The following is a 13,194-nucleotide window of genomic DNA, read 5'->3' as shown; positions in this document are numbered from 1 at the left end:
TTATAGTACAATCTGAAAGTACAGCATAATGTGAAATGTAGAAACAATTACATGTTCAATGACATCTGAACATGAATTGTGTGATATTGAAGTCCCCAGGTATAAATTTTAAATCTGTACATATAAATTTATGATAAATTTAAAAGATTCCATGCCTATTAAAATGCAGCTCAGGAGTTTTTTGTTCATGGTCTCATCACAATGTCACCCAACTAGAATTTTTATAAGTACTTATACATGACATTTAGGTTCAGAAACAACTTGTAATCTTTTGAAGAAATTACTGCTACATAAAAATGCAACATTTTACAGCTAGGGAATCCTATACTCGCTCCCAGACTATAATGTCCACCACCATAAAACTTAAGCTTTTTTTTTGTCAAATGTAAATTATTAGTTACATTTTCTTCTGAATAAACTGCAAAGCTTTTTTGATTCAACTAGTTCTGCAACTAATCTTCATTACTAATCACTACACTTAAAACCTGATTTACTAACAAGCACCAAACAATCTGAAATCCAACATGTTTTTGAATTATGAAATTAATCTGATTGTCTTGGAAAGTTCTATATTTAGTGAATGTGGGAGGGAACTATGCAACAGCAAATTCCTATTTCAATAAGTTCAAATGTCTTCTTTCCATCATTATGTAAGAATATTGCCATATGAGCTTACAGTGAAAAAGGCTCATAATGTTTACTGTACGGGTGGGGTTTATGTTCAGTTAACATTATATGCACTTTATATTGCTTACATATAAAAACGGTGTTAAAAGAACATTAACAGTACCAAATCAAGCATTCAAAATTAAGGCTGTGAACAATCTGGCTCCCTTGTGAGTATACTTTATGATATAGACTTTTGTTACACGGTGATATACTTTTTTCCCCACTGGATCCTTGCTGTGTTCAGTGGACAGCTGCATGACATGAAATAAATGAACTATTCAATATTTATTTTTATCATCAAGGTGATAAAGTGTCTGAATTCCAATTGACTGAAGCAACTGAATCAGGTGGTTGTACATATTGTTATTGTATATAAAAATATAACAAGATCTTTTATTGGTCCTAGTCTAAAGATTAAACTTGAACTGGATAATCATTTTGAACTACGTGTACAGATCATGGTATACGTTTACATTATAGTGTAGAAATAAAGCTGTGCTCATAATCTGTACTATAATATTCAGCTCCACCTTGCAACAGGCAGTTGGTCAGCTACACAGGGAAAGGCTAGCTCTAAGCACCTAGCAACTTTACACTCCAGGAAAGCACAGGTGACAGGACATTAAGTTAATGCAAAAACACTGAAACAATTTGATACTGAAAAGAAAACCCCAGTCTGGGAAAATGAAGAAAGGATGGAATTTCCCTCACTACAACTCACCATAATCTGAGAAATTTAAAACATAACAAAACACCACTGTTGAACACTGCTAAAGGGAAAGAGGTTTGAAGTGAAAGCCCCTCCAGAGCTGAAGAATAATTTCAAAAATGTCTTATTGAACCCTTGATCTCTCCTTTGGCCTATGGCAGGGATGGGCAATAATTTTTGACAGGGGGCCATTTCAGAAAATTTTAAGTGGCCCTGGCCTACTCCAGAAGAGGTAGGGGTAGGACACTCCCGTGCTTCCCCGCCCACAGACCCTAACTGGTCTGCGGGTGGGGAAGAACATGAAGTCTTCACCCCGGATCTCTCGGACAGAACCGCCAGCTGTTCAGAACAGCTGGCAGTTCCCTCTAGCCACCTATGTCCCTGGCAATGGGAGGAGACTTTGTACGCTCTCCCCACCACCCCCATGTCAATCAGGGCCTGGGAGCAGGGGAAGCATGTGAAGTCTGCCCCCGCCCTGCAAGGGAGCACTGCACTTACGGTCATCCACCAGCTGAGCAGCAGGTGGCAGTTGACTAAGTGTCAAGGCCCTTGCAGGGCGGGAGGAAACTGCATGCTTTCCTCTCCCCCAGGATTTGGGGACGAGGGGAACATGCAAAATCTCCTCTCGCCATGCCCTAACCCTGCAAGGAAGTTGAGATTCAACTGCCAGGGCTGACTCTAAGCACCACATACTCCTCCATCCCTAGGCCCTGATTGGCAAGGGGGTGGCAGGACCTCCGTGGGCCAGATCAACCCACTTGGTGGCCTGAATCTAGCCCATGGAGGCCCTTTTGCCCATCCCTGGGTTATGGGGTAATTTGTAAACCTGAGCAAAAGCAGTAAATAACTTGTATTAGAAAAGGGATATTAATCTAATAGGTAAATGTAAAATATGAGGCTGTGTCTATGTTTAGTTTCTCTACAACTTGAAAGTGTTTATTTCCTTTCTAACTTCATCTTTGAACCTGTGATTTTTCCATTAAATAAACATTTATTTTTACCCCAATCGGGCCCATGTCGGGCAAATGGTGCATAGTGTGTCCCCAAAAGAGAAACAACAACTGGGGCGCAGGTTTCATTCCTGTGGGAATGACAAACAAGATGTGAAAAATCAGCCTCTGGTACTTAAGAGCCTGAGGAAGATGGATCTTGAGAGATTCAGAACTGGAAGGGCTACTGAAGTCATGCCGTGGTGAGTATTTAAACCACAGAAAGTTATATGACAGATGGTAAGCACACACCTGGACTGGTTTGAGCGATTCCCCAAAACCTCAAAAATGCATATGTCCCTAGATTTGTCTTTTTGGCAATCTCAATGTGAACATTTCCTAACTTTTGAACACTTGATTTTTACTTTACAGGTCATTTCCTAAATTTTTGAAACAACAACATTAGATCCCATTACATAGAATCATATTTACAATATATAGGTCATCACTAAGTGCGCTTCCTATACATTCTAACATACATACCAGACCTATGCATTTCTATAGCTCTATTATAATATCTAAACGCCTCTGTCTTTAATGTATTTATCTTCAACACCAGCTAGGTAAGGAAGTACAATCATCCTCATCTTACAGTTGGGGAACTGAAGCACAGAGGGAACTTGTCCAAGTTAGGGATGTTGAAGATTAATTGACTATCCAATAAGCATTTGATTATCGGATAGTCTTTTTACTAGTCGAGTAGTCAATTCCCCCTGCCCTTGCTGCCTCTATGAGGCAAAAAATGGGGGGGAGGGTATTTCAAAGTGGTAGTGCTGCACTGCCACTTTGAAACCCCAAGCCACCATTTCAAAGGGGCAGCCGATCAGCTGTGCGGTGGCTGCTCCTTTAAAACGCCGCCTCCGCGCATTTCAAAGGAGCAGCAGAGGAGCCCAGGGTCAGCTGGGGACTCCCCAGCTGATCCTGGGTTCCGTGCAGCATTTCCCCAGAACCCGGAGTCAATTGGGGAGTCCCCAGTTGATCCCGGGTTCCAGTGCGGAGGGGAGCCCAGGATCAGCTGGGTTCCACGGCAGCTTCCCTTTTGAAACGCCAGGGGCAGCATTTTAAAGGGGCAGCTGCCGTGGAGCCCAGGGTCAGTTGGGGACTCCCCAACTGACCCTGGGTTCTGGGGAAATGCTGCATGGAGCCTGGAATCAGCTGAGGGATTCCCCTGCTGATCCTGGGCTCCATGGCTTTGAAATGCACAAGAGCCCCCGCTGGGGACCAGTGTGCATATCAAAGCAGGCATCTGTTTGCAGACGGGAGTCAGTGGGCTTTACCTCTGGCCCTGGGATGTAGGTGAGTTCCACATTCCTTCCTTGAAATGTACAAGAGCCCCAGCTTATTGACTAGTCGACGGAAATTCCATCGACTAGTCAATTAACCACATTTTAACATCCTTAGTCCAAGTACAAACAGAACATTTGTGGCAAAGAGGAGAACCTTACTTTCCTGATTCTCGTTTCCTAAAGCACTACCCTGGCATGCTTCCTCCCATTTAGTTAAATTAACATTTAGTAATTTCATTACATGTTTAGAAAACAGTAATATTTATGAACAACTTTCATACTGATGCGTTACTCCCTCATCTGGCACCCTTGGGACCTGATGGGTCCCAAATAAGACGATTCGCTGAACGAGGGGAAGTCCCTCCCAATGTAGCCCCATGTTGCCCCCAGCTAGGATTCCAGTCCAGCCCAGCCCAGCCACTGCCTACCCGGCTGTGGCTGCTCAGGTTGGAGCTCTGTGGCTTCTGCCGAGGCCAGAGCTCTGTAGCTGTTGCTCCTAGAGCTCTGCGGCTGCTGCCAGCCTCCTGCTATCACCCAGACACAGGGGCCAGAACTCCCTGCTGTGCCACCTTTCCCTCTGTCAACACGGGGCTCCTGGTTGAGTCGCTACTTCTCTCTCCCCCTACCACTCCTGCTCTGCAGCCCAACCTCCTTATACCTATCGGACCAAGGATGTTGCCACACTAGAGTCCCTGTTAAGAGAGGCACAACCTGTACCATAAGCAAGCATTATAATTTCATTTTAAAGTGAACTTTATATTCTGAGTGTATTAAATGTGAATGCATGGTAAACAAAGAATAATGCATTCGTTCCCACATTAAATTTCAATAATCACAATATGTATAATTTTTTAGAAATGTTGTCAAATTAAGAAATCAATTATATATATCCAAAACAAACTTCTGGGACTGGATTTACCCTACAAATTCCCAAGAAATCAAATTTCTATAAAATAAGGGTCATGGGAAAAAGTACATAAAGAAAATCCATTCTATAACTTGTTTCATGATTCTGCATTTCTGATATAAACTAGTGAAAAACAATCAGGCTGTTTGGATCTGAGCTAACTCTTGTGGGCAAAAATAGGAAACAATGAACAGATAGGGTCCTGTCAAATCAAGACTAACTCATGAATTTGTCACTGAGGGGGATGTCTTGACTCATGCAATATATATGTTATACTTTTAAGTAGGTCAGAATTTCCTTCTTCTTAAAAGATTTCAACTAATATGCTGGTTTGAAGATTTTTTGAAAAATATGTTACTCAATTTCATCTAAAATCAAGCCTCTGTGTTTGTCAGCTGCCTCTTTGATAAATAACTTAAAAGGAGTCACCACGAACTTCAACTGCTTTGAAATTACGCTTAATTCTTAAACTGAATTAAATTTAAGTATAGCTACTATGAGATCTTTTTAAAGTATGAAAGTATGAAGAATATACTTACGGCTTCTGCTTCTGCTCTTGTCTTAAAAGTAATCACTGCATGAAGAGAAGAATCATCTATCTGGCAATCTTCAATTTCACCATATTGCTTTCAACAAGAGAAAATGTAAATTAATTGAACTGTCCCTCTTCTACAAAAATGCTATATTAAAGGATCACGTTAACTTGAAAATTATATAGAACCTGAAATGATGCACACTTAAAAGACCTTAATAGTTAACTTATCTTTGTGAGAAACACTATATAATTTTTATATTCTCTTCTAAAACACTGAACACTATAGTATTTGGACTCCCTTATACTAATGTAACGTATAAACATGAATCATAGCTCTCTTTCTTCATCAGAGCCGGAGACTCAATCAATCTCTTAGAAAAATGTCTGCATGAAGACTCAAGTCACAATGTTTCCAGGTGAGAAGACTCAAATTCCGTCCTTATTTTCAGTGACAGCAAGTTCTAGAATGGAAGGTAATCTACCAAGAAAGCTCTGTGCTGGTGCCTAATTAAGCATATCTTGGGGCTCCATCACAAACATCTCAAATGATCAAATCTGAGAAGATGGTGTGCATCTAGATATGGTCTCAGATTACTGATATCAGGCCTGCTCAAGGATTTATAGAAGAGCAGATAATATGCATACTAACACAAACTACATGACAAACTTAAAACAAAAAATTGCTGAGCAAGTGAAATATGATCTCACCATATTTTCCCTCAAGTGGAAGTATTCTGGTCTGAAACAAAGTTTCAAACACATACGAAAAAAAATAAACACTTATGTAGAACTCCATCGGCTACATGACCAAATTCCAAAGGATTATGCACTATTTTTTAAAAAAATATCATAATATTGATGTGTGTGTGTGTAAGGATTTTTAAAAATAGTGTATATGCCTTTAAATATTCAGCAGCACAAAAGGATGGATTTTAAGGGGTTTTTCCCCTTCCAACTGTTATCAAATTAAATTGTTACAGTTTGCAGGAACTAAAAGGGGGACAGAGGTCAGAATATTATTTATTGAGTGGCTGTTGAAGTTCAAAATTCAACTGTTATAATGCTTAAAATGCAAAATGTCTACATTGCTTGTCAAAAATATACAAACCAATATCCTTACATAAAACAAATTCTCAATCAGTATTTTTCTTCCTTAGCCTAATTTCCACTGGCTCATACGTATATGGTAAAACTGATGTTTACCTATGTTTACATATAAAAATCTAATTCTTCCAATCAGGTATTATCATGTGCTGCCTAGCACCAGCAAATTACACTCAACAACCAAAATTAGACCAAAGTATTATGATATATGTGAGATTAAATTACTACGTGTACAGGCAGAACACAGTAGGGTCCTAATGTACACTAAAGCCCAAAATCTCTGCCATGGCAAGGAACTGATTGAGATACATCAAAAAGAAATTGACAAGTGAGTCACATCCATGCTGCCTAAGGAGCAAGAAAACATCCAAAGTCAATTGCCAATCTGATACTGGAGAAAATTCCTTCCAACTCTCTATATTCCTGAAATACTTTTATTAAGAGAAATTTAAATTAGTTATAGGTGACACTATCAACAATTAAATCTTTTAAAACAGAGAAAAGCCAAGTGATAGGAGATGTGAACAAACCAATGCCCACACAGCATGTTTCCACGGTCAGATGCAGACTCCACCTCTTTACAAGGAGATTATTTTTGTCCCCAGATGAGGAGACACTAAACACAGTACATTAATCTACCCCGTAGAAGAAGGCAAAATCTTAAAGGTGACCTGGCAAAGGTTTTTTTTGTTATTTTTTTTAATAGCACTCATGTCCACTTATATTTTTAAGTCCTAATAGATTTTTACCCACCACCGCCCAAAACAAGTCTTTTCTTCCATCTTTTATTCTGCCTTGAAGTTGGTGTTTTTCAAATACATGCCTTTACTTTGGCAGTTTGTGTAACTTTTTTCTGTAAAACAATGACATGACAAACCCCGGTTTAAAGATATGTTCATTACAGACTACAGAGTTCTCTCCTCCTGCCCCAAACTATCTGTACAGAGAGGCAGCAATTTATCTGTGTTAAAAATACAATCTAGCAGAGTGTAAATTAAGTGAAATTATTATTTGCATCTGCTTGCAATACATATAGCACTGATGTAAGAGGGGTTGGCACTCAAGTTCTCTCACTGGTTTCTCCAGAGGAAAGGGGCAGAGTTTTTTAAAGTATGATAAAAACAGAGGCAAACACAGCTCCTCATAGATATTAGTTGGAATTAGTTAAAAAAGAAAAATCAAACAAACTTTAGAGGCCAACTATAACCACAACTCCAGTAATATCAGCAAATATTCAGCCTTAACATATGCACACAGGTTAAATATGAGGGCTAATTTTCCAATATATTAATACCAAAAGTGGTATAATCATTATTAATTCTGATTCATATTTGTTTTAATGCTTAGAAGAGGGATTTAAAATACTCTGTTTTAACTGAAAATCTAAATGTAATATTGACTAAAGAGTCTTACCAATGATCCCATAATAGCCAATGTTCCAATAATAATAAAAAGTAATTTCAATACATCTTGTATTCAAAATAATTGTCTGGACTCATCTTTGAGAGTTCTGTAACACTGATATATAATTCGTTTCACAAAATGAGCATGTTTCTCCTTCATTGCAGGCTTGAAGAGAAGAGACATGGACGCTTTTTACCTCTTGTTTGACTTACAGTCCACCTACATTGTATGCATATGTAACATACTACTGACAAATATAAACCCAGTATCAAATTTTGAACTGCAGACCTAAAATTAAGAAGCTAGTAAAAGGCTGTATTAAAGGAATTCTGGCTCGGCCTGCATGCCATTTTGGTGACAGAGTTTTGGGAGAGGTACTAAGATCCTGAAATAGTTGTACAGTTCTGGTCTGTACTGTCAAACTCCAAAACTCCAAAAAATTGGGCACAACTCACTGGAACAGGACTGTCAGGCATAAATGAAGTTGAAGTAACTGAATCTCAAAAAAGGATATTTTTGCTCTGTTTTGTTGCAAAACAGATGTCAGTTGAAACCAAGACATTGTAGCTATGGAATTCCTTGTAGCTATAGTGTTCTGTGGTTTAGACTACCTCAAGAATTGGTCCACGATTTTTTTCATTCTTTTCTCCTTCAGTTCTGGCAAAAGCACATTATCAGTTATTTTTCTTACTATTACTACCTCTCTAGTAGTAGCTTGCTAGGGAACTGAAGAATAGACAATTGATAAAAAAAAAATACCCTCCAGATTCTCTCCCCGGTGTGCACAGCATCCACATAAACAACAGGAAACAAGTTAGAATCACTTCTGATTCTTTCCTTTTTCTCCTATGCTGCTTTTTTGTGCACAGGCATATTATGTTATTCAGCTGTTTCTAAAGATATCACCAGATTGAGATAAATTCACTTTTTTCCTTTCCTCACCTTGTCTGAAGACCTTCCATAGTTTAGAAACAGGATGCTCTTTTAAAAGAGAATCTACAGGCAGTCCCCGGGTTACGTACAAGATAGGGACTGTAGGTTTGTTCTTAAGTTGAATTTGTATGTAAGTCGGAACTGGTACATATTGTAGGGGAAACTCTAGCCAAACATTTTTTTTAGTTTTGGATAGCATAGGGAAAGGTTAACTCCCCTCTAATGTTTGTTTTGCTGTCTGTTCCCCTGTTCAGAAAATTTCACATCTATTTCTGTCCCTGTGACAAACTCAGGACTAAAGGAGTAACTCATCAAATACCAAACAGCTCTGCACCATGCTTTGAGCTAATAGCTTTATTTCCACACACCACCCAGGGTTCTAGGAGGAGGGTCCTTTTTTTTGCTAACACAATGAGGCCAGCACTTTGTTTGTTTTGGTGGAGTCTTTGTTTGCCCAGGGAGCCCAGTATGTATAGGGGGAGGAGGGGCGGAGAGGCTGCTTTTGTCTGCTGTTCCGCAGCCTGTTGCTCAGGGGAGGGGGCAGCCTGTTGCTGGCAGGGGGGGAGGGGGAAGGCGTGCAGGATGCGAGGCCGCGGGGTGGGGGGCAGCGGGCGTGGGGAGGCACTTTTCCTCTGCCCGGCAGCTCTGTGGGATCCCTGTCCCTGTGGCCAGCTGCTGCAGGCAGAGGCCAGTTGGAGCCAGCTGAAGAGGAGGAGGAGGTGGATTCTAGGACCCAGGTGAGCGAGCCCCGGGGACGCTGCTGCGCTCCGGGAGCCCGGGGCATGTATAGAGGGGAGGAGGGGCAGAGAAGCTGTTGCTCAGGGGAGGGGGCAGCCTGTTGCTGGCAGAGGGTGGGGGGGGCAGCGGGCGTGGGGAGGCACTTTTCCTCTGCCCGGCAGCTCTGCAGGACCCCAGTCGGAGCCAGCCCGAGGAGGAGGAGGATCCTAGGACCCAGGTGAGTGAGCCCCGGGAATGCTGCTGCGCATGTGCGGGAGTTGCCTCACCCCGTTCGTATCTAGGGATCCGACGTAAGTCGGATCCACGTAAGTCGGGGACTGCCTGTACTTTAATATTCCTTGGAGTTAATTAAATATTGGATTCTAGTTCATCAGAATCAGCCGTAAGAAATTTTCCCCTACACTAACTCAAAATACCTACATCCAAAGAGAATAAATACTCAAGTTATTACATACCGCAAAATGAGGAAGAAGATCTTCTCTGTCACTTTCTGTGAATGCAGAAATTTCCAGTGCCCTAGGTCGATGATCCACTACTGCATGAACTGAAACCCCTCTTCCACGACCCCGACCTCGTATTCCTCTGCCTCTGCTACGTGATGCACCTCGACCTCGTGCATTAATTCCTCGACCACGACCTGAAGAAAGAATTCCTCGTTTGGCAGCCTAAAAAGTTTAAACATGTATTATGTACATATTAATATGCAATTAAAATATAATCCTGTTCCAATCACAACCTTTGCTTAATGTCAAATTCTGAAGATTATACTTAGCAAGAGTAACTGACCTAAGGGTTTTTTTTTTTTTTTTTTTAAGATGACCCTCTTCAAATTAAAATCACATTTGTCCTCAGAAAGCATTGTGAATGCCTTTATGATTTTGAAAAAAAGAAACCATTCTCTGCATTGTAACGGTTACATGAGATGTGCTGCAAATGGCTTTCACTTAAGTATGTGAATGTACTCCATGTATTTCATACAGAGAATCCCATGTAGCAGCAGCTATCACCATGTACCCTTTATTGCTTCATGCTAAAGGTATGGAGCTGCCCTGACACTCGAGCTCCTTCACACCAGCATCATGAAGAATACAATCTAATACAGACATGCAGGAGAGAAAGTCGTGAAACAGACATGTTCAACACATCGTGAAGAACAACACTTACAATGCAGATAAGTAATAATTTTTTCTTCATTGAGTGCTAGTACATCTATTCCTCTTAGGTGGCTCCCAAGTGATGTTGGGACAAGGAATCTGAAGAGAGACTGCAGGACTGTTCTTCCAAAGTTTGAGTCAATTACAAGAGGCCCCCTACTTGCGACAGCCTGAATTCTGACTCTCCCCACTCCCTGCACTTACAACCATTTTTGTAAGTGCGGAAGGGGCCCAAAACCTCTTACATCCTCAACCTGTGTTTACGACAGCGCATGGCGCCTATTGTAAATGAGGGCTCAAGTTACAATGCCCCCGACTTGTGACGCTTCTCCAGGAACCAATCGCGTCACGAGTCGGGGGCCTCCTCTATACAGGTAGCAATAATCACATGATACTTGGTAAAAGTATGCACGGATGCCCAGGTTGTTGTCTTACAGATGTCTTCTATAAACACAACTCTCAAGAAGGCAAAGGAAGTTGCTTGAGCTGTGGTGGAATGAGTTGACACCTTTGAAGGAGATACAGTATTTGTTAAATCATAACTTCTTGTTATAAACTGTTATCCAGTAACAAAGTCTCTGAGCTGATGTCATCTGCCCTTTCATTCTATCTGTACAAAAAGACATGGAGATTAGCTAAATGATTTAGTCCTGTCTATATAAAAGGACAACACACATCAGATGTTTAACATATGGAGCCTTCCCTTGTCTTATGAGTATGAGGCTTAGGGGAAAAATGTCAGTAAATGGAAAGCTTGATTAAGGTAGAAGTTAGACATCACTTTTGGAATAAATACTGGGTGTACCCTGATGAAGACTTTAAAAGGAAACCGTATACAAGTGATCCCACCATTAAAGCCTGCAGCTCATCTACTCTTCTTGTTCATGTAACAGCCACCAAGAAAGAAACTGGCTGACCGGTAGGTTAACAGGCAGGCTGTTAAAGGCTCAGCGGTCCCATTAAAAACTGTCAATACAAGGCTCAAATATCAAGGTGGAATCAATTGTTTAACTGGAAGATGGGGAGCGGGAGGAAGAGGAATACATTCTGTTTACCTCCTTCAAATATTGAACCACCAAGAGTCAGAGAATTCCAAAGACATGTATAGGAGGATGGTCAGTGAAGACAGCAGTTAAATGTTCTCTTAATGAACTAACAGACAGGTCAGATTCTTTAAGATGAAGAAGGTAATCCAAAAATTCCTGTATATTTCTGAGGGAAAGTGGTTATGAGCCTCTGCTCAACATGAGAAAACTCAATTTAAAGAAGTAAGCTCCCCCAATAGACAGTTTACAGCTGGTCAAAATAATATTTTGGACTACGTTAGACCAACTCTTTTCCCTGTTGTCTAGATAAGCTGTCATATGATCTCTGCCTGGATTTGGTTGTTAATAGTGATTGTACAGAGAGTCTGTGTAGATATGGGAAAAAATATATTGCCTCAATCAAATATGGGCTACCTCTACCCAATTCTGTTTCATTTTGAGTAGGAGTGGTACTTGAGGAACTGCATACTTCAGAGTTGATTTCCAATGAAGGAGGAAATCACGTGAAAGCATATGGACTCAGACTTCCTCTAAAACAGAGCTGAAGGCTCTTTCTGTTCTGTATTTTTGTGAACTGGTCCATATGGATAATCGAATACTTGCAAAAATTAAATCTGAGTATGTTACGCCTCTCATGGCCAGTTGTGATCCTCCTGAAAAGTCCCAGTGAGGTGGTCTGCTAGGACATTCTGAGCTCCAGGTGAAATGCTGACAGAGTGATTTTATTCTGGATGCAGGAGTAACATACAACAGTATGGATATGTAACTTCCTTGCCTCTTGACATACTCATCCATGTCGTCTCATCTTGCAGGAGTTGGATAGTGTATGCTTTGATTCAAGATAGGAAGACTTGAAAAGCTTTGTGTACGGGTCATAGCTCTAATATATAGATGAGAAGTGATGTTTCTTTCTTTGACATACAATTTGGTTACGTCTACACTGGCCAGTCTTGCGCAAGAACATATGGAAATGAGATGCAGCAATGAATCTTGCCGTTCCTCATTTGCATACTTAATGAGCCACCATTTTTGTGCAAGAAAAAAACCTAGACTACCCTGCTCCTTCTTGCGCAAAATGGTGGCTCATTAAGTATGCAAATGAGGCATGGCAATATTCATCTGGACAGTGTAGATGTAGCCTTTATGTTTGAGGCTTCCAATGAGATCCTTACTCTAAGAGGGAAGCATCAGTAGCTCAAGTCATGGATGGAAAAGGAATTGAAGAGAACAGCACTGCTCTATAATCACTAGTGGGATTCTTCCACCTCTTCAGTAAGGTAAGCATCCTAGAAGTTATGCCAGCTATCATGTCCAACAGATGATTGGTTGGGGGTTAAACAAACAACAGCCAACACTGTTAACATCTGAGAAAGTCTACAATGCCAAGTCAGTACAGGATGTGGTGTACTCCAAGTCTCATACAAGATGTCATTGATGTGTTGGGGTAAGATTGTAGACTCCTGCACAGGCCCAGGATGACTTGAAATGTGTTGTGAGGCAGGCATGCCATTGCCATTATAAAATCAACATTTCCTCCTTCCGCCACACAGTAAACTAGATTATTTGAATGGAAATGGAAAGTAACTTGTTTTGGTTTTTTAACAGGTCCTGCTGAACAAATAAAGATTGAATCTGCAAAATGCTGATTTCCATCTGATGCCTAGAACTGCTGCAGACCAACTTACTGTCCAGATAGGTGACTAACTTGATGTCCAGCCTC

At 40.7% G+C, this 13,194-nt stretch overlaps 1 protein-coding gene across 4 annotated transcripts in view; it reads right to left on the bottom strand.

Annotated features, from left to right (window-relative positions):
• RBM26 (RNA binding motif protein 26) overlaps nt 1–13,194 on the bottom strand; it is a 101,695-nt gene that overhangs the window by 13,604 nt on the left and 74,897 nt on the right. For 3 of the 4 annotated variants that reach the window (XM_075918836.1, XM_075918835.1, XM_075918837.1), the window contains 2 exons: nt 9,730–9,939; nt 5,100–5,186 (listed from right to left, as the gene is read on the bottom strand). In XM_075918836.1, the coding sequence (XP_075774951.1) occupies nt 5,100–5,186; nt 9,730–9,939 (297 nt within the window). Of the gene's footprint in view, nt 1–5,099; nt 5,187–9,729; nt 9,940–13,194 lie in introns of those variants that run through there. The other variant, XR_012900594.1, reaches the window with a different exon arrangement.

The sequence above is a fragment of the Pelodiscus sinensis genome, chromosome 1 (genome assembly GCF_049634645.1).
Source record: "Pelodiscus sinensis isolate JC-2024 chromosome 1, ASM4963464v1, whole genome shotgun sequence".
NCBI lineage: Eukaryota > Metazoa > Chordata > Testudines > Trionychidae > Pelodiscus > Pelodiscus sinensis.
The sequence above is the reverse complement of the archived record's forward strand: the minus strand, read 5'-3'. Positions and strand labels throughout refer to the sequence as shown.